Source organism: Scylla paramamosain, chromosome 20, assembly GCF_035594125.1.
Source record: "Scylla paramamosain isolate STU-SP2022 chromosome 20, ASM3559412v1, whole genome shotgun sequence".
In the NCBI taxonomy this organism is placed as follows: domain Eukaryota; kingdom Metazoa; phylum Arthropoda; class Malacostraca; order Decapoda; family Portunidae; genus Scylla; species Scylla paramamosain.
In genome coordinates, this window is record NC_087170.1 from 4383419 (window position 1) to 4404226 (window position 20808).

The following is a 20808-nucleotide window of genomic DNA, read 5'->3' on the forward strand; positions in this document are numbered from 1 at the left end:
GAAGTTAGGCGTTTTGAGGCGTCTCCTACAGTTTCACTCACAACCTCACCTCCCCAGCTGCTAACTCTATAGAAGGGCCTTATCCGTCCATGTATGGAGTATGCTTCACATGTCTGGGTGGGGTTCTACTCATACCGCTCTTCTAAACAGGATGGAATCAAAAGCTTTTCGTCTCATCAACTCCTCTTCTCTAACTCTTCAGCTCTTTCTCATCGCCGAAATGTTGCGTCTCTTTCTATCTTCTACCGCTATTTTCATGCTAACTGCTCTTCTGATCTTGCTAACTGCATGCCTCCCCTCTTCCCGCGGCCTCGCTGCTCAAGATGCTGCTCAAAGTTCTTTCTCTCACCTATGTTCTTTCCACCTCTCTAATGCAAGAGTTAACCAGTATTCCCAATCATTCATCTCCTTCTCTGGTAAACTCTGGAACTCCCTTCCTGCTTCTGTATTAGACATATCAAAAGCTTTTGATAGTCTGGCACAAAGCTTTGATTTCCAAACTACCCTCCTACGGCTTTTATCTCTCTCTCTCTCTCTCCATGTATGTATATATATATATATATATATATATATATATATATATATATATATATATATATATATATATATATATATATATATATATATATATATATATATATATATATATATATATATATATATACATTTCATCTTACCATAAAACCGTTCACCATGTCCTTCATGAGACGCCACATAACAGACTGCTGCGCCTCAAAACTGTAAACAGCGCTACCAATCTGAAAATCTGTCTCGTATCCGAGAGAGTTTAGGGGAAGGTCAAATGGCCTGATGCTGACCACGTCGGTGTCGCTGTATATGCCCCCCCAGCGCCACAGCACGAGCACCCGCATCATGTCGCTCAGGAGCTCCACGGGCCACGCTGTAAAAACGAATTGGTCAGTAGGAGGTTCGAGTAGAGTGTAAGTCGCCTGTGCATTTCTTTTTTTTTTTATATAAGAGTAAGAAGGACGCTGCCCTAGGACAACACAAAGGAAGAAAAAAGAAAGTCCAATGAGGTCTCAATCCCTAAAGAAAAAAACAGAAGGGTTACACAGGTCTGTGACTAATTTTTTTTTTTTTTTTTCATGTTAATTAGGTGTATCTTATGAATCTTTAGCTGCTGATTTCAGAAATGACACAAATTTTCTTATCACGTACAGTTTCTTCACAAAATCTATCACTGACTATCACTGAGTTTTTTTTTATTTATTTTCATTATTATTATTATCATTCTACTCCTAATTTGACAGATGCATCAATTTTTTGGTGTCGTAAGCGAGAAAATGAGTTTGTTCCTTAGTTTTGGTCATGAAAATAATTTGGTCTATTGTACAGATCCATCAGGACTAATAGAAAAGTTTGGCGTATGCTACAACCCTATTGGAGACTCTATTGATTCTTCAAAGAGAAGTCTTAAAGCAGTTCTTTTGCGTAATTGCGTAATAGTAATGAATATGCTTCCATTCCCGTTAGACACTCAATGATCATGAAGGAGACATGAGAATTTAGTGATACTGTTAAACAAAATTACATAATCACGAAAATCACAACTAGATTATTTGCGGTGATGTGAAGATCATTTACATGTTACTTGGAAAACTGTCAGCCTACACAGTTTCCTCGCTTCTTGTGAGAGTGGTATAGTAGAGGCAAGGACCTCCATTGGTCTCGAAAACGATGGCCAAGTAACTTACATCACCGATAAGTAATGTCTTTCGAGAAAGTTTGGCGAATCCAAAAAGAGTTCTTTTCCCTCCCTTACATATAAAATTAGGGTTGATGAAGCAATTCGTGAAAGCTTTTCCCACGGGGTGGAGACTCTTAGTTCTCTTTGTGATCCTGAAAAAAAAAAATATGCATGGAAGGGTTTCATTGATATGAAAAATTTCTCGAGTAATCATAAGGATCCAAACTGTAATAATATCATGACTAGGATTTTGGATAATTTTGAGGCCTTAGGATGTAACATGAGCCACGAAGTTCATTTTTCACATGCCCATTTGGATTACTTTCCAACGTCTTAGTGAAGAACATTATTGTTGATTTAATTTATAATGCCGCAACATCGCAGTCATATGGCACCTCTACAAACCTCTAAAAGCGACAAAGATTGCAGTTCTTAAAATATCGGTATTAAAAACAAAATTATATTTAAGGTAAAAATGTTAAAAGACCACTATAAAAGAAAACATAAAAAAGGAAATGGGAAAAATCATAAGAAACTCAAGTGATAAAAGTGAGAGGGTTGTTATAGTAATATTTGAGCTACTTTATTTAATTTAATTTAATTTAATTTAATTTAAAGTGGCGGGATACTGACCCCACTGACCATGATCACTGTCTGCCGTTGTTCGTTCCATACCCATGACACTGACCACACTGACCCAGATATCTGGCGTTGTTCGTTGTGTCCAAGACACTGACCCCACTGACCTCAATATCTGGCGTTGTTCGTTACGTGCCCAAGACAATGACCCCACTGACCCAGGCCCCAAGACCCAGTGTTGTCCGTTATGTGTCTTCCTCACTTGCCTCCATGTCCTCCCAGTGCAAAAGTAAGGTTCTGTCCAATATTATATTACTTTTAAAATAAATAGAAGAGCAATTAAAATTAAAAGATAATCTATAATTTGTTTAAAAGACCAGCCTTCTCCACAAACATAAGAACCTCATGTTACGGGGAGAGAGCCCTCTCTCCAAGTATCAGCGACATCTGGAAGGTCCCATCCTTATCGCGACAGCGGAAAAGATATCGCTCCCACAGCTCCACCAGACTGGGACAGTCCGCTAAAAAGTGTCGCACTGTAAGGGGAACTAAATAGTCATCACAGAATGGTTGGGTTTCCGAGGGCATGAAATAAACATGAAGGAGATGTCTGATGTAAATGTCATGGAATACCGATTAGAGAGAGAATCACCATCATATTTGAGACAGGTACGGAGAATTGTTCCGAAAGGATTGAGAACTGAATGAATAGCACGGTGTGACATGGAGGCATAGACTAGACATTAATGATCATGAGTGTCAGGACAGGACTTAACAACTGACCCAGGGCATATTTCACCTTGGGAAACAACAGCAGGGGGAGTACGAGTTCCTGCCTTCACAACACCATCACGACCAGAGGCCACTCGTTTTAAAAAGTGGCCCCTCATGACTCGAAAGTTTGTCCACGACGGAGTTAAGATGTTCCCCCAACAACGCATCCCGGCCCAGACACCCAACCATCCAACACAGGATGACCTCAAAAGGTGGCCCCTCTGGTAAGCGGCACCATTAACCCATACTAGCAGCCTAACTCAGGGAACCATTTAGTCTGGCCCCCTCACTAGCGACCTTGTTAGAATGGGTAGCCCTCTCCCCCTAAGTTGGGCGGAGCAGGGAACCGAAGCCCCCTCTAACCTCGCTCGCCAGGTCATAGGGATAAGCAAGCCCCCCAACCACGACAAGGTGGTGTCATCAGGAAATAAAGGAGATGGAAAGAAGATACCATGGGAGATGGAATGCCAATATGATGGCTGACTACTACTAGATAATGCATCTTGAAAGTTCACGAATTGCTCACAAACGAAGAAGCTCCAGACATAATTTTCAAGCCTAAAAGAAAAGATATTAGGATGCTGAAAAAAAAGAATATATATATATATATATATATATATATATATATATATATATATATATATATATATATATATATATATATATATATATATATATATATATATAGGAGGAGGCAATAGACACCTGCCGAAACGATAATTACTCCCAGTGAGGTCTAAAGCACTGTTCAGGGGGTGCTGTGAACTTATCATTAAACCCAGCTGTGACCTCACTGAACGTTTCCCTTTGTGTCTCACAACACAAGGGGGCAGTCACAGCCTGCCCTCTAAAGACAACTCTCTTCTTCCTCACAAAACTACAAGCACCTAATAACACACACACCCTTCACCCAAAAATTTTAAAATCATCATGGCGACTCCTACACCAGCCTCGGAGTCCCCATCTTGGGAGGGGACCATAAATGTTCCCAGGTCGGACTGCCTTTCTGTCGACGACCCTAAGTATCTTGACACCCCCCTCAACTTTTTCTTCATTAACTTCTGCAACATTCGCGGTCTAAGATCTAATTTTCAATCTGTAGAACACCACCTCACCTCTTCTAAACCTCATCTTCTTTTCCTCACTGAAACTCAGGTGTCTGAGGCAACTGACAGTAGCTCCTTTTCTGTTCCCTCCTACTTTCTCTATCCTCATTTTCGATCCAAAGCTGGATGCTGCGTTTATGTGCGCAATGACTTAACCTGCTCTCGTGCCCACGCTCTTGAATCTTCCGAGTTTTCCACCATCTGGCTACGACTACAGAGTCACTCTCATACTAAATTTATCTGTGCTGTATACCTCTCTCCTAACTCCTCTGACTTTAAGAAATTCTTCGACTACTTAACTTCCAAAGTGGAGCATATTCTGACCCTCTTCCCTTTTGCAGAGATCTCCATTCTTGGAGACTTCAATGTTCACCACCAGCTTTGGCTTTCCTCTTCCTTCACTGACCATCCTGGTGAACTAGCCTACAACTTTGCTATCCTCCATGACCTAGAGCAATTGGTGCAACACCCTACTCGTATTCCTGACCGTCTTGGAGATACGCCCAACATTCTTGACCTTTTCCTGACCTCTAATCCTTCTGCTTATGCTGTCACCCTTTCTTCTCCGTTGGGCTCCTCCGATCATAATCTCATATCTTTATCTTGTCCTATCACTCCAATCCCTCCTCAGGATCCCCCTAAGCGAAGGTGCCTCTGGCGTTTTGCCTCTGCTAGTTGGGGGGACCTGAGGAGGTATTTTGCTGATTTTCCTTGGAATGACTACTGCTTCCGTGTCAGAGATCCGTCTTTGTGTGCTGAGCACATAACAGAGGTGATAGTGTCTGGCATGGAGGCGTACATTCCTCACTCTTTTTCTCGTCCTAAACCTTCTCAACCTAACCTAACACAGCTTGTTGTCGTGCTATACATGATAGAGAGGTGGCACACAAAAGGTACTTAAGCCTTCCATCACCAGAATCTCATGCACTTTATATTTCTGCCCGGAACCATGCCAAGTCTGTTCTCCAACTAGCCAAAAACTCCTTCATTAACAGAAAATGTCAAAACCTTTCAAGATCTAACTCCCCTCGTGATTTCGGGCATCTAGCCAAAAATATCTCCAATAACTTTGCTTCTTCTTCTTTCCCTCCTCTACTTCAACCAGATGGCACCACTGCTATCACATCTATTTCTAAAGCTGAACTCTTTGCTCAAACCTTTGCTAAAAATACTACCTTGGACGATTCTGGGCTTGTTCCTCCGTCTCCTCCACCCTCTGACTACTTCATGCCACGTATTAAAATTCTTCGCAATGATGTTTTCCATGCCCTCGTTGGCCTAAACCCTCGGAAGGCTTATGGACCTGATGGAGTCCCTCCTCCGAAACTGTGCCTCCGTGTTTCCACCTTGCCTAGTCAAACTCTTTCAGCTCTGTCTGTCAACATCTACCTTTCCTTCTTGCTGGAAGTTTGCCTACATTCAACCTGTTCCTAAAAAGGGTGACCGCTCTAATCCCTCAAACTACCGTCCTATTGCTTTAATTTCCTGCTTATCTAAAGTTTTTGAATCTATCCTCAACAGGAAGACTCTTAAACATCTATCACTTCACAACCTTCTATCTGATCGCCGGTATGGGTTCCGTCAAGGCCGCTCTACTGGTGATCTTCTGGCTTTCCTTACTGAGTCTTGGTCATCCTTTTTTAGAGATTTTGGTGAAACTTTTGCTGTTGCCTTGGACCTCGTAGTTCCGCTATTTTAACTTTCAGTTTTATGGGTTTTTATTTTATTCATCCTCTGACTGCCTTACTGATTTTATTGACCCTGGCGTTCTCATTGACCATGTTAGTTTTCTTATCTCTTGACCCCTATTCACATCTTTTGCTGCTCCGCTGTGGAGATGTTGAATTAAATCCAGGCCCTGTTAGATCACGTCGTCATACATGTAGGGTCTTGTACTCCAACATCAGAGGTCTCTTTGCCAACCTTAAGGACGTTTCTGTTGTCAGCCAATGTCATGACGTGATCATCTGCGCAGAGACTCTCGTTTCTGACTACCGACATGACTCCGAACTCATGATTCCCGGGTTCAGCAAGCCGCTTTTCATTCGTCGCAGTGTAGCTAAAAGGAGACGTGGCATGTCGGTTCACATTCGCGAAGGCTTCTCAGCTCATCGGAAAACGAAATACGAGTGTACCTGTCATGAAACTGTCGTCATTCGTGTATGTGCGCAGCTCCAGAATTTTTACATCCTTGGCTCTTACCGAAACCCTGACAGTGACGATACTATCTTTGACTGCTTGTTAATGGCAATGGCAATGATTCAAGATGAGGACCGAAAGGCAGCCTTTGTTTTTGCTGGTGATTATAATGCCCATCACCGTGAATGGCTTGAATCAGTTTCTCCAACTGACTCCCATGGTCGTGCTGCTCTTGATTTTGCGAATGTCTCTGGATGTTCTCAGTTAGTTGTGGGTCCAACACATCTGGCTGGCAATCGGCTTGATCTTGTCTTTACCGACGTACCAGAGACAGTCAAGGTAACCACTATGGCACCTCTTGGCACATCAGATCACTCTGCGATTAGTATTCAACTTAACTTGAGACAAAATATTCCTGCATACACAGTCACCAAAGAGGTCTTCTTGAAGGGGCGCGTTAATTGGAGCTCTGTCAGAGAAGACGTTTCTCGTATTCGTCTAGGACCGGTCTTGAGCAACCCTGATCCTGTCTCAGCATTGAATGAGGAACTGAAGCGTATTATCTCTCGGAGGGTTCCTGTAAAGAAAGTTTGTTTGCGCTCCAACGACAAGGCCTGGTTCAACATTGATTGTCGTACTGCTAGAGACACTAAGCAAGCGGCTTATCGCAGGTAGTCACACTTAAGGACACGTGAAACTTGGGATGCGTACACTGTTGCCAGAGCTTCCTGTGCGGCAGTCTACAGGACTGCTGAGAGCGAATATTTTACCTCTGCGAAAGAAAAACTATCCACTGCATCTGACCCGCACAAGTGGTGGTCCACGCTGAAGTCAGTTGTCTTTGGTTTGCGACCATCTCTCCCTGCTCTGCTTTCTGATACTGGACAGCTGATCACAAGTCCAAAAGGCAAAGCTGATCTGCTGATGAAACACTTTGACTCCAAGCTTTGTCGAGCTCCAGCCCCCACCAGTGAGTTGCCTCCCGCCATGCCAGTCTTGACAAAACTGGCTTTTAGGTCTAAGGAAGTCATGAGACTACTTTTAGCACTCGACTCCCATGGCGGCACGGATCCGCTTGGGATGTTTCCTATGTTTCTGAAGCTGCAGTTCTTGCTCCCAAACTGAGTGCAGTCTTCAGACGCCTAATCCTGACCGGTAGTTTCCCCATGTGCTGGAGAAATGCGAACATCACAGCGATCCCTAAAGGCTCTCCATCATCTGATGCCAGCAACTATAGACCAATCTCTATCACGCCGTTACTTTCTAAGATCTTTGAACATGTTATTTCTGGTCGTCTCTCTCGTTACCTTGAACACTCTCATTTGATACCAGCTAATCAGTTTGCTTATCGGAAGAACCTAGGGACTACGGATGCGCTACTCACTATCTCTCATAAGATTCAGCAAGCTCTTGACTGTGGGCATGAAACCAGGGTAGTCCAACTTGATTTCTCTGCAGCTTTTGACCGAGTCAACCATGCCGGTCTTCTCAGGAAGCTGCAATCTTTTGGTGTCGGTGGCCTGGTACTGTCCATCTTGACTCAATTTTTGACCCACCGCACCCACCGTGTGTGCGTTGATAGTTGCTACAGTGACTGGTACAGCGTCCACTCAGGTGTTCCCCAGGGTAGCGTACTGGGACCTCTGCTGTTCAATGTCTACACTTCCGATCTACTACAAATCACTAGCAATCCTATTTACGGATATGCAGATGATGTGACACTTGTTGCTACTGTTGAGTCACCGAATTCACGTCTTGATGTTAGTACATCCCTGAATGAGGATCTCAGACGTATATCTGACTGGTGTCGCACCTGGAACATGAAACTGAATGCATCAAAATCAAAATGCTTGTGTATTTCACGCTCTCGCACGCTAAATCCCCTTCACGGCCCTCTGCTTGTTGATGGCGCGCCTCTGACAGTATGTGATGAGCTTGATATTTTGGGTGTCAGATTCGACTCAAAACTGTCTTTTGAACGGCACATCAGGCACATCAGTTCTGCCTCGCAAAAGCTTGGCGTTGTGAGGAAGGCTTACCGGATTTTTGGTGACCAGTCTATCTCTGCCAGCTGCTTCCGGTGTTTTATTCTTCCACTGCTGGAGTATTGTGCTCCTGTGTGGTCTTCCGCAGCTGTGTCCCACCTCCGTCTCATTGACAGAGTTGTCTCCTCCGCTAGGTTCCTCTGTGGTGGCGAAGCAGCTTGGGATCTTGGTCACCGACGCAATGTCAGCAGTGTCTGCATGCTATATAAGATCCATGCCAACCAGCTTCACCCGCTGAATGCCTCCATCCCAAATGCATTTGTGCCCACCAGAAACACTCGACTTGCGTCAAATTCACATGCGCGCTGCTTACAGCAGGTTAGGTGTCACACCAGTCAGTTTCAGCGAAGCTTTGTTCCTTGTGCTGTAAGACTTTGGAACATGCTTGACGAGGGCACATGCACTGCGAGTGATGTGCAAAAATTCAAGTCTGCTTCGAACAAAATCTTGAAGAGTCTAGTCAATTAAACTCTGGTTGCTTTTGCAGCTATACCTGTGATAAATTATGTAACTATACCTGTGATTTTATACCATCAAGTTTTAAGTAGTTATACTACATTTACTCGTGTTGTCTGACATATATTAAATAAGTCAGAATTGTTGATTTTTTTTGTTGAATTTTTTTGTGAGTTTTAATAATTCTCAGTTCGCTGAGGCGTTCTTAATAATTGTTTAACCTATTTTCTCCTCCTGCTCTGATTTCATCCTACTATTGTGCTAATTGCTTTTCCTTTCTTCTTTCTACGGTCAAGGTGGGTGGGGGTTGTCATCTGGCAACTTATAGCGCTTGCGCTCGTCCCACTCTGCCTTCTCCGTTATGTTTAATAATAATAATAATAATATCAAAAGCTTTTGATAGAGTCTGGCACAAAGCTTTGATTTCCAAACTATCCTTCTACGGTTTCTATCCTTCTCTCTGTAACTTCATCTCAAGTTTCCTTTCTGACCGTTCTATTGCTGCTGTGGTAGACGGTCACTGTTCTTCTCCTAAATCTATTAACAGTTGTGTTCCTCAGGGTTCTGTCCTGTCACCCACTCTCTTCTTATTATTCATTAATGATCTTCTAAACCAAACTTCTTATCCTATCCACTCCTACGCTGATGATACCACCCTGCACTTTTTCACGTCTTTTCATAGACGTCCAACCCTTCAGGAGGTAAACATATCACGCAGGGAAGCCACAGAACGCCTGACTTCTGATCTTTCTAAGATTTCTGATTGGGGCAGAGCAAACTTGGTATTGTTCAGTGCCTCAAAAACTCAAGTTCCTCCATCTATCAACTCGACACAACCTTCCAAACAACTATCCCCTCTTCTTCAATGACACTCAACTGTCCCCCTCTTCTACACTGAACATCCTCGGTCTGTCCTTTACTTATAATCTGAACTGGAAACTTCACATCTCATCTCTAGCTAAAACAGCTTCTATGAAGTTAGGTGTTCTGAGACGTCTCCGCCAGTTTTTCTCACCCCCCAGCTGCTAACTCTGTACAAGGGCCTTATCCGTCCATGTATGGAGTATGCTTCACATGTCCTGGGGGGGTTCCACTCATACTGCTCTTCTAGACAGGGTGGAATGAAAAGCTTTTCGTCTCACCAACTCCTCTCCTCTAACTGACTGCCTTCAGCCTCTCTCTCACCGCCGCAATGTTGCATATCTAGCTGTCTTCTACCGCTATTTTCATGCTAACTGCTCTTCTGATCTTGCTAACTGCATGCCTCCCCTCCTTCCGCCGCCTCGCTGCACAAGACTTTCATCTTTCTCTCACCCCTATTCTGTCCACCTCTCTAACGCAAGAGTTAACCAGTATTCTCAATCATTCATCCCTTTCTCTGGTAAACTCTGGAACTCCCTGCCTGCTTCTGTATTTCCACTTTCCTACGACTTGAATTCCTTCAAGAGGGAGGTTTCAAGACACTTATCCACCAATTTTTGACCACTGCTTTGACCCTTTTATGGGACTGGCATTTCAGTGGGCATTTTTTTTATTAGATTTTTGTTGCCCTTGGCCAGTATCCTTCCTACATAAAAAAAATAAATAAATATATATATATATATATATATATATATATATATATATATATATATATATATATATATATATATATATATATATATATATATATATATATATATATATATATATATATATATATATATATATATATATATATATATATATATATATATATATATATATATATATATATACGACCAGTTAGCATGAAAATAGCGGTAGAAGATAGCAAGAGATGCAACATTGTGGTGACGAGAAAGAGGATGAAGACAGTCAGTTAGAGGAGAAGAGTTGATGAGACGAAAAGCTTTTGATTCTACCCTGTTTAGAAGAGCGTTATGAGTGAAATTTCCACAGACATGGACGGATAAGGCCACTGTTCAGAATTAGCAGCTGGAAGGGTGAGAAAAACTGGTGGAGATGTTTCAGACCACCTAACTTCATAGAAGCTGTTCTAGCTTGAGATGAGATGTGAAGTTTCCAGTTTAAATTATAAGTAATGGGCAGACCGTGTATGTTCAGTGTAGAAGAAGGGGACAGCTGAAAGTCAATGACGAAGACGGGGATAATTGTCTGGAAGGTTGTGGCGAGTTGATAGATGGAGGAAATGAGCTTTTGAGGCATTGGACAATACTGATTTTGCTCTGTCTCAATAAGAAATTTTAGAGCGATTAGAAGTCAGGCGTTCTGTGGCTTTCCTGCTTAAACTGTTTTCTTCCTGAAGGGTTGAACGTCTACGAAAAGACGTGGAAAAGTGCAGGTGTCATCAGCGGAGGAGTGGATAGGACAAAAAGTTTGGTTTAGAAAATAGTTGAAGTATGATAGGAAGAGAGTGGGTGAAAGGACATAACCCTGAGGAACACCACTTTTAATAGATTTAGAACAGTGACCGTCTCCCACAGCAGCAATAGAACGGTCAGAAAGGAAACTTGAGATAAAGTTACAGAGAGAAGGATAGAAGCCCTAGTAGGGTAGTTTGGAAATCAAAGCTTTGTGCCACTCTCTCAAAAGCTTTTGATATGTCTAAGGCAACAACAAAAGTTTCACCAAAATCTCTAAAAGAGGACGACAGGCTCAGTAAGGAAAACCAGAAGATCATCAATGGAGAGGCCATGACGGCAGTCAGATAGAAAGTTGTGAAGTGAAAGATGTTTAAGAATCTTCGTGTTGAGGATAGCTTCAAAAACTTTAGATACGGAGGAAATTAAAGCAATAGGACGGCAGTTTGAGGTTTTATAACGGTCAACCTTTTTAGCAACAGGCTGAATGTAGGTAGATTCCCAGCAAGAAGGAAAGGTAGATGTTGACAGACAGAGTTGAAAGAGTTTGACTAGGCAAGGTGCAAGCACAGAGGCGACCCCATCAAGTCCATAAGCCTTCCGAGGCTAGCAAGGGCATGGAAAATATTATTGCAAAGAATTTTAATAGGAAGCGTGAATTAGTCAGAGGGTGGAGGAGAGGATGGAACAAGCCTTGAATCATCCAAGGTAGGGTTTTTAGCGAAGGTCTGAGCGAAGATTTCACCTCTGGAGATAAATGTGATAGCAGTGGGGCCATCTGGTTGAAATAAATCAGGGAAAGAAGAAGAAGCAAAGTTATTGGAGATGTTTTCTGGCTTGGTGCCAGAAGTCATAAGGGGAATTAGATGTTGAAAGATTTTGACACTCTATTAATCAAGGAGTTTTTGGTTAATTAGAGAACAGACTTGGCATGGTTCCAGGCAGAAATATAAAGTGCATGATATTCTAGTGGTGGAAGGTTCAAATACCTTTTGTGGGCCACCTCTCTATCATGTATAGCACGAGAACAGGCTGTGTTAAACCAAGGTTTGTAAGGTTTAGGCCAAGAAAGAGAGTGAGGAATGTATGCTTCCATGCCATAACCTCTGTTACGTGCTCGGCACACAGAGATATATTTCTGAATGCTTTAATGATATTTGTTTGTATTCTATTGTTATTTCACATGAGTACTCCTTTTTTATTTCTTTGATAAATGGGATATCAAATTCATTTTTATTTGTCTAATTTTGTCCTGCCAATTCTGAATCTACCTAGTAACTGTTGTATAATTCATCTTGGAACTGTAAGAAAATCCTAGGTTATGGAAACAAAGAAAAAATGTACAAAAGTTTAATTTTGCAGACCTGTATTGTACATAAAAAACAAGGTACAAGAAAGGGAAATATAGAAACAGGGAGGTGATTCCAGAGTTTACTAGAAAAAAGAGATAGACAGAATAAGGGTGACAGAACGTAGAAAGTCTTTTGCAACTAGAAAGTGGGATAAGAAGTATTCAGTTCGCAAGATTAGAAGAATAATTAGCGTGGAAATGTTGGTAGAAGACATCAAAAGATGCAACATTGCAGTGATGAGAGAGAGAGAGCGGTTGAAGACAAGAGGAGAGGAGGAAAAGAGTTGATAGAACTAAATAAAGCTATAAACATTTATATCATTACTTTTAACAGCAGCTTAGCAATCCATCTCTCCGTATAGAAATCTTCTGATATACAGGTGTATACATATATGCACAATTTGCCAGAATTGACCATACCGCACTGAATACACCGCTTTTTTTATGCAATCATCGAGGATAAACAAAGATGGATGTAGTTAGCACTTGGATGGGTAGACCGCCTTGGAACAGCAGATTTGTTAAGATATGCCAGTTATATGACGGAATATATATATATATATATATATATATATATATATATATATATATATATATATATATATATATATATATATATATATATATATATATATATATATATATATATATATATATACATATTATATACTATTACGACAACAAATCCCATCCCTCCCACGGCAACCGCAACTCGGCTAGTTTCTCTGAACTACCTCCTATGTACCTCCTTCTTCTTCCCTGTACTTCCATTTCCAGTGTTCTTTTCTCACAATTTCGTTCATCGCTCCTCTTGACGAAATTCGAAATCTCCAGTCTATATGGTCGAAAGTCAATAGAAAAGAAAATGTAGCGTTATTGTCTTCTTCAAGCTCGAATTTTGTTGTTGTTTAAATATTGTTAATAATTTTGTTGTTAATACAGTGAATCGCAGACTTACGAATCATTGTAAAAGTAATGGATGGACGTTCATCGATAACTGGGACCTCTTCTATGTTAGGGACACATTGTATGCCAGGGATGGAGTGCATCTATCATACCAGGGTGTTCGGGTTTTGCCCGGAACACTCGAGCGGGAGGTAACTGCACTCCAGCGCTTTTTTTGTTAGTCAGGAGGGAAGAAGGGGTTGTGAAGTCGAAATGAAGGACAAATTAGTTAAATCTAGAAAAGTAACTAGCTCAGAGAAGGGGAGAAATAGCTTAAGTCTTTACTAAACAAATAAATTGTAGAAGTATTTAGAATAAAATAGACTCGCTTAGAGGAATAGTGTGTGTAGATAAACTTGATATCATTGCTTTAACAGAAACTTGGCTAGATATGTCAGGAAAAGTATTTAACCCATAGGTTAAGATAGATGGTTATACACTATTCTATAAAGACAGGGAAAATAGGAGAGGAGGAGGCGTCGCGTTATACGTTAGGGACACATTACAGTGTTGTATGAACAGTAGAATTAAAACAGATAGCAAAACAGAGTCGATATGGGTAGATATTAAGGAAGGATCAGTCGGTAGTACTGGGAGTAGCGTACAGGCCACCAAACAGTACGAAGGAAATTAATACCTCATTATAGCAGGAAATAAATAGACCAGGAAGGTACAGTCAGGTATGTGTGGTAGGAGATTTTAATTTTAGGAATATCGACTGGACCCTGATGGTTGGTAACAAGGAGGCAGAGGAATTTCTTAAGGTAATTCAAGATAATTTTTTTAATACAGGTAGTCGTAGAACACATAAGGCGGAACAATATTCTATATTAAATTCTTACTAACAGTGAGGAACCAGTCACGCAGGTAGAGATTGAAGGACAGCTAGGTAACAGTGACCATTAGGAAATTAGGTACAAATTAAAATGGGAGGAAACTTTTACAAGTAAAAACACTAGTAAAATACCTGACTTTAGGAGATCAGATTTTGAGGAATTAAAAAGGTACCCCCAAGGAGTTGTTGACTGGCAACGGATGCCAGGTCCAGGACAGAGTTAAGAGAGATAAGGCAGGATGAGGGAGGTGAGGTGTGAGGGTGTAGGGCAACAGGAGTGAAGAAGTGTCCGGAAGGGGCGGAGGAGGGAGAGAGGGGGAGATAGGTGTGATTATGTTGGAAGGTCAGGTCATGCTGAGATGGAAGAGGTGAGGTCGAGGCGAGTAGATGAGGGAGTGGAGAGGATGGAAGGGGCCGAGATGAAGGATTAGGTGAAGTAAATGTAGATGAGTTGTATAAATATTTCGTAAATAAACTGCATAAAGGACAGTTGGCAAACATCCCGTATAGAGCAATAAGATCACAGAAAAATGACCCTAAATGGATGACTGTTAGGTTAAAACACTATATAGGGCGGAAGAGAAGTATATATAAGAAGTTAAAGGCAGGGGAAGAGGTTTTAAGGCCACAATATAATTAATTAGTTAGAAGTGTCAGGAGGTTAACGAGAAAAGCTAAAAGCAATTATGAATTAAAAGGTAGCCAGCCAGGAGAAGACAGACCCCAAGGGATTTCATCAGGTATATAGGATGAAGAATATGGAAACTATAGGTCCATTAAAGGCAGCAGATGGGGAGCTGGTTAGTTCAGGGGAAGAGATTAGTAAAATTCTGAATGAGTATTTTTTAATTCTCTGTACCCAGGAAAACATGCAGGATATGCCAAATAGGGAACAGATGTTTAGAGCAGATGAGAATGAGAAACTGACAGATATTACCATAATTAAGGAGATAGTGGAACAGAAGATAGATAGGCTAAAAAGTTCAAGACACCAGGACCAGATGAAATATATCCCAGAGTACTTAAGGAATGCAAAGAAGTTATTAGTGTTATTAGGTTATTAGCCGTTAGTTTCTGTCTTTAGGAAATCACTTGAATCAAGTGAGTTACAGTAATGTGGAGGCAGGCTAATGTAGTACCCATCTTTAAGAAAGGAGATAAAACTTTAACGTCTAATTATAAACCTATCAGCTTAACTTCTGTAGTAGGTATAATAATGGAGTCAATAATAGCGAAGAACATTAGGAAGCATTTAGACAAACATAACTTGATTAATCAGTCACAGCATGGCTTCACGAAGGGGAAGTCTTGCCTGACGAACTTGTTAAGTCTTTACAGTAAAGTGTACGAGGCAGTAGATAATGGTAATAGTTATGACATCTTATATCTGGACTTAAATAAAGCGTTTGACAAGTTACCCCATCAGAGGTTCCTGAAAAATGTTAAGGCAAACGGGATAGATGGGAAGGTGTTAGGCTGGATAAGGTCATGGCTAAGCAACAGGAGACGGAGAGTTGTAATAAACGGCTCTAAATCAGAGTGCATTCATGTAATTAGTGAGAGTGCCACAGGGATCAATATTAGGGCCACTTGTTTTTAATATATATCAATGACTTGGATAGTGGAATTAATAGTCATGTTAGTAAATTTCCTGACGACACAAAGATAGGTAGATTAATTAGGTCAGAATCGGATACCATCGCCTTGCAGGCAGATTTAGATAGGATGAATGAATGGACGGACAGATGGCAAATGCAGCTTGATATCAACAAGTGCAAAGTACTTAGCATAGGTAGAGGAAACACACACAGTATGTACACGCTCTAAATGCGAGTGTGGTCATGTAATTAGTGGGGTGCCACAGGGATCAGTATTGGGGATATTGTTGTTTTTAATGGCTTGGATAGTGGAATTACTAGTCATGTTAGTAAATTTCCTGACGACACAAAGATAGGTAGATTAATTAGGTCAGAATCGGACGCCATCGGCTTGCGGGCAGATTTAGATAGGATGAATGAATGGACGGACAGATGGCAAATGCAGTTTAATATCAACAAGTGCAAAGTACTTAGCGTAGGTAGAGGAAACCCACACAGTAGGTACACAATAAACAACGAAACAACGGTAGGTTCAAGGTACGAAAAAGATTTAGGAGTTATAGTTAGCTCTGAACTCCGTCTAGGAAAGCAATGCATAGATGCCAGAAACAGGGCAAATAGAGTATTAGGATTCATTTTTAGGAGTGTTAAAAATAGAAGGCCCGAAGTAATATTAAAGTTATAATTGGCGCTGGTCAAACCTCATCTAGACTACGCTGTGCAGTTCTGGTCCCCACATTACAGGAAAGATGTAGGTTTATTAGAATCAGTACGAAGGAGAATGACTAAAAGGATACAGTAGATGAGAGGTATTCCTTACGAAGCAAGATTGAAGCTGTTAAATTTACATTTTTTAGAGGGACGTACGTTAAGAGAGGACCTGATAGAAGTCTTTAACTGGTATAAGGGTTATAACAAGGGGGACGTAAGAAAAATTCTTAGGATCAGCAACCAAGATAGAACAAGAAATAACGGGTTGAAACTTGAAAAATTTTGGTTTAAGAAAGGGATAGGAAGTAATTGGTTCTCAAACAGAGTGGTAGGTGAATGGAACGGACTCAGTAATCATGTTGTTAGTGCTTTAAGAGAAGATTGGACGGGTTTATGGATGGAGATGATTGGTGGAAATAGGCAGGTATATTTCATACAGGGACTGCCATGCGTAAGCCTGGTGGCTTCTTGCAGGTTCCCTTATTTCTTATGTTCTTATTTTCTTAAGAGTAATACCAGTTATAACGAAAACATGTCAAATTTAAGTTTTTTTTTTTTTTTTTACCTTCCTATGACAAACTATTTTCAAAGAGGAGAAACAAGACATCTCTAGATCTTAATTTAATCTTCGATTTCCAAGTATTGAAATATTCTTTTCATAATATTCTCCTAATGTTCTTTGATATTAATATTCATGCATCAACTATTACTGAATTATATAAATATGGACAGTTGATTGTCTACAAGATTTTTTTTTTCTTTACATTTTTGTCAACCAGGAACTAATGACTTGTAATTTTATAGGTTTTAAGCTTTCATTATGCCTGTTTTCAAAGGGCAAAGAGGCTCTCACGGTTTCTTTTTTTTTCTTTTGAAGATGCACAGTCCTTACTGAGCTTGATCATGAAAACACTCTTAGAAAGCCTCATCACTTTCACTTCAGTGTGCTGAAGGTTGTTAAGATCTGACACATTTCAGAATACGGCTGTATGACTTGTTTGAGTGCGATGAGAAAGACCTTTACTTTCGTTGCGATTCATCACTCACTGTTTCAGTGAGGAGAAATACCGCAATTAATGCTAACAGTTTGGCATAATTCGACACTAAAGTACTAAAAACCTCAGACAACATAGTCCCCTCACAAATTATTTCTCTTCCCCCTTCCCCTCTATTTCAAGTGCGAATACACTCTGAGTCTTGCAGAATATTATTGATGTATTTGCAATAATTATGAGTCATGATTCACGTGTGTGTAGTTTTACTAATGTTTAGTGTATCTTTTTTAAACCAATAGCTTAAATATATTATATTATAAACATAAAACATAACATAAGAACTTTATCCTTAGAAGGAAGAGGCAGTAGGCACCAGCTGAAATGATAATTATTCCCATCGAGGTCTAAAGCACTGGATCAGGGGGTGCTGTGAACTTATCATTAAACCCAGCTGTGACCTCACTGAACGTTTCCCTTTCTGTCTCACAACACAAAGGGGACAGTCATAGCCCGTTCACACAAAACTACAAGCACCTAACTACACACACACCCTTAACTCAAAATTCAAAATTATCATGGCGACTCCTGTACCAGCCTCGGAGTCCCCATCTGGGGAGGGAACCACAAATGTCCCCAGGTCGGACTGCTTTTCTGATATCGATCCTAAGTGTCTTGTCACACCCCCCCCCCCAACTTTTTCTTCTTTAACTTCTGCAACATTCGCGGTTTTAGATCTAATTTTCAATCTGCAGAACACCACCTCTCCTCTACTAAACCTCATCTTCTTTTCTTCACTAAAACACAGGTGTCTAAGGCAACTGACAGTAGCCCCTTTTCTGTTCTCTCCTACTTTATCTATGCTCATTTTCAATCAAAAGCTGGATCTGCGCAACGACTTAACTTGATCTCGTGCCCACGCTCTTGAATCTTCCGAGTTTTCCACCATCTGGCTACGACTACACAGTCACTCTTAAACTAAATTTATCTATGTTGTATACTTCTCGTCTAGCTCCTCTTACTATAAGAAATTCTTTCACTACTTAACATCCAAAGTAGAACACTTTCTGGCTCTCTTCCCTTTTATGGAAATCTCCATTCTTCGAGACTTCATTGTTCACCATCAGCCTTGGCTTTCCTCTCCCTTCACTGACCATCCTGGTGAACTTGCCTTCAAATTTGCTATCCTCCATGACCTAAAGCAATTAGTGCAACACCCTACTCATATTCCTGACCGTCTTGGAGATACGCCCAACATTCTTGACCTTTTCCTAACTTCTAATCCTTCTGCTTATGCTGTCATCCTCTATTCTCTGTTGGGCTCTGTTGGGGGGGACCTGAGTAGGTATTTTGCTGATTTTCCTTGGAATGACTACTGCTTCTGTGTCAGAGACCTGTCTCTGTGTTCTGAGCGCATAACAGTGGTGATAGTGTCTGGCATGAAGGCATACATTCCTCGCTCTTTTTCTCGACCTAAACCTTCCAAACCTTGGTTTAACACAGGCTATTCTCGTGCTCTACATGATAGAGAGATGGCTCACAAAAAGTACTTAAGTCTTCTATCACCAGAATCTCATTCGCTTTGGATTTTTGCCCGGAACCATGCCAAGTCTGTTCTTCAACTAAACAAAATCTTCATTAATAGAAAGTGTCAAAATCAAGATCCATCTACCCTCGTGTCTTCTGTCATCTAGCCAAAAATATTTCAAATAACTTTGCTTCTGCTTCTTTCCCTCCTTTATTTCGACCAGATGGCACCACTGCTATCACATCTATCTCTAAAGCTGAATTCTTCGTTCAAACCTTTGCTAAAATATTGGACGATTCAGGGCTTCTTCCTTCCTCTCCTCCACCCTCTGACTACTTCATGCTAACTATTAAAATTCTTCGCAGTGATGTTTTTCATGCCCTCCCAGGCCTAAACCTCAACTCCTATTGTTCTCCAAAACTGTGCCTCAGTGTTTGCACCTTGCCTAGTCAAACTCTTTCAGCTCTGTCTGTCAACATCTACCTTTCCTTCTTGCTGGAAGATTGCCTACATTCAGCCTGCTCCTAAAAAGGGTGACCGTTCTAATCCCTCAAACTACCGTCCTATTGCTTTAATTTCCTGCCTGTCTAAAGGTTTTTAATCTATTCTCAACACGAAGATTCTTAAACACTTCAGAACCTCCTATCTGATCGCCAGTAAGGGTTTCGTGAAGGACGCTCTAGCTTTCTTTTAGAGATTTTGGTGAAACTTTTGCTGTTGCCTTGGACATATCAAAATCAAAGCTTTGATTTCCAAACTACTCTCCTACGGTTTCTATCCTTCTCTCTGCAACTTTATCTCAAGTTTCCTTTCTGACAGTTTTATTGCTGCTGTGATAAACGGTCACTGTTCTTCTCCTAAATCTATTAACAGTGTTCCTCAGGGTTCTGTCCTGTCACACACTCTTTTCTTATTATTCATCAATGACCTTCTAGACCAAACTTCGTCTTTTCATAGACGTCCAACACTTCAGGAAGTAAACATTTCCAGCAGGGAAACCACAGAACGCCTGACTTCTGATCTTTCTAAATTTTCTGATTGGGGCAGAGCAGACTTGGTATTGTTCAATGCCTCAAAAACTCAATTCCTCCATCTATCAACTCGACACAACCTTCTAGACATCTATCCTTTCTTCTTCAATAACACTCAACTGTCCCCTTCTTCTACACTGGACATCCTCGGTCTGTCCTTTACTTATAATCTAAACTGGAAATTTCATATCTTATCTCTTGCTAAAACAGCTTCTATGAAGTTAGGCGCTCTGAGAAGTCTCTACCAATTTTTCTCACCCCCAGCTGCTAACTCTGTACAAGGGCCTTATCCATCCATGTATGAAGTATGCTTCACATATCTGGGGGATTTCACTCATACCGCTCTTCTAAACAGGGTGGAATCAAATGCTTTTCGTCTCATCAACTCCTCTTCTCTAACTGACCGTCTTCAGCCTTTCTCTAATCGCCGCAGTGTTGAAACTCTACCTATCTTCTACCGCTATTTCCATGCTAACTGCTCTTCTGATCTTGCTAACTACATGCCTCCCCTCCTCCCGCGGCCTCGCTGCACAAGACTTTCTTCTTTCTCTCACCCCTATTCTGTCCACCTCTCTAATGGAAGAGTTAACCAGCATTCTCAATCATTCATCCCTATCTCTGGTAAACTCTGGAACTCACTGCCTGCTTCTGTATTCCCACCTTCCTAT

At 41.0% G+C, this 20808-nt stretch overlaps 1 protein-coding gene across 3 annotated transcripts in view; it reads right to left on the reverse strand.

Annotated features, from left to right (window-relative positions):
- The window catches only part of LOC135110180 (lactosylceramide 4-alpha-galactosyltransferase-like), a 100891-nt gene that overhangs the window by 9312 nt on the left and 70771 nt on the right, over window positions 1–20808 (reverse strand). For all 3 annotated transcript variants that reach the window (XM_064022198.1, XM_064022199.1, XM_064022200.1), the window contains one exon: window positions 678–901. In XM_064022198.1, coding sequence (XP_063878268.1) covers window positions 678–901 — 224 coding nt within the window. The remainder of the gene's footprint in view (window positions 1–677; window positions 902–20808) is intronic.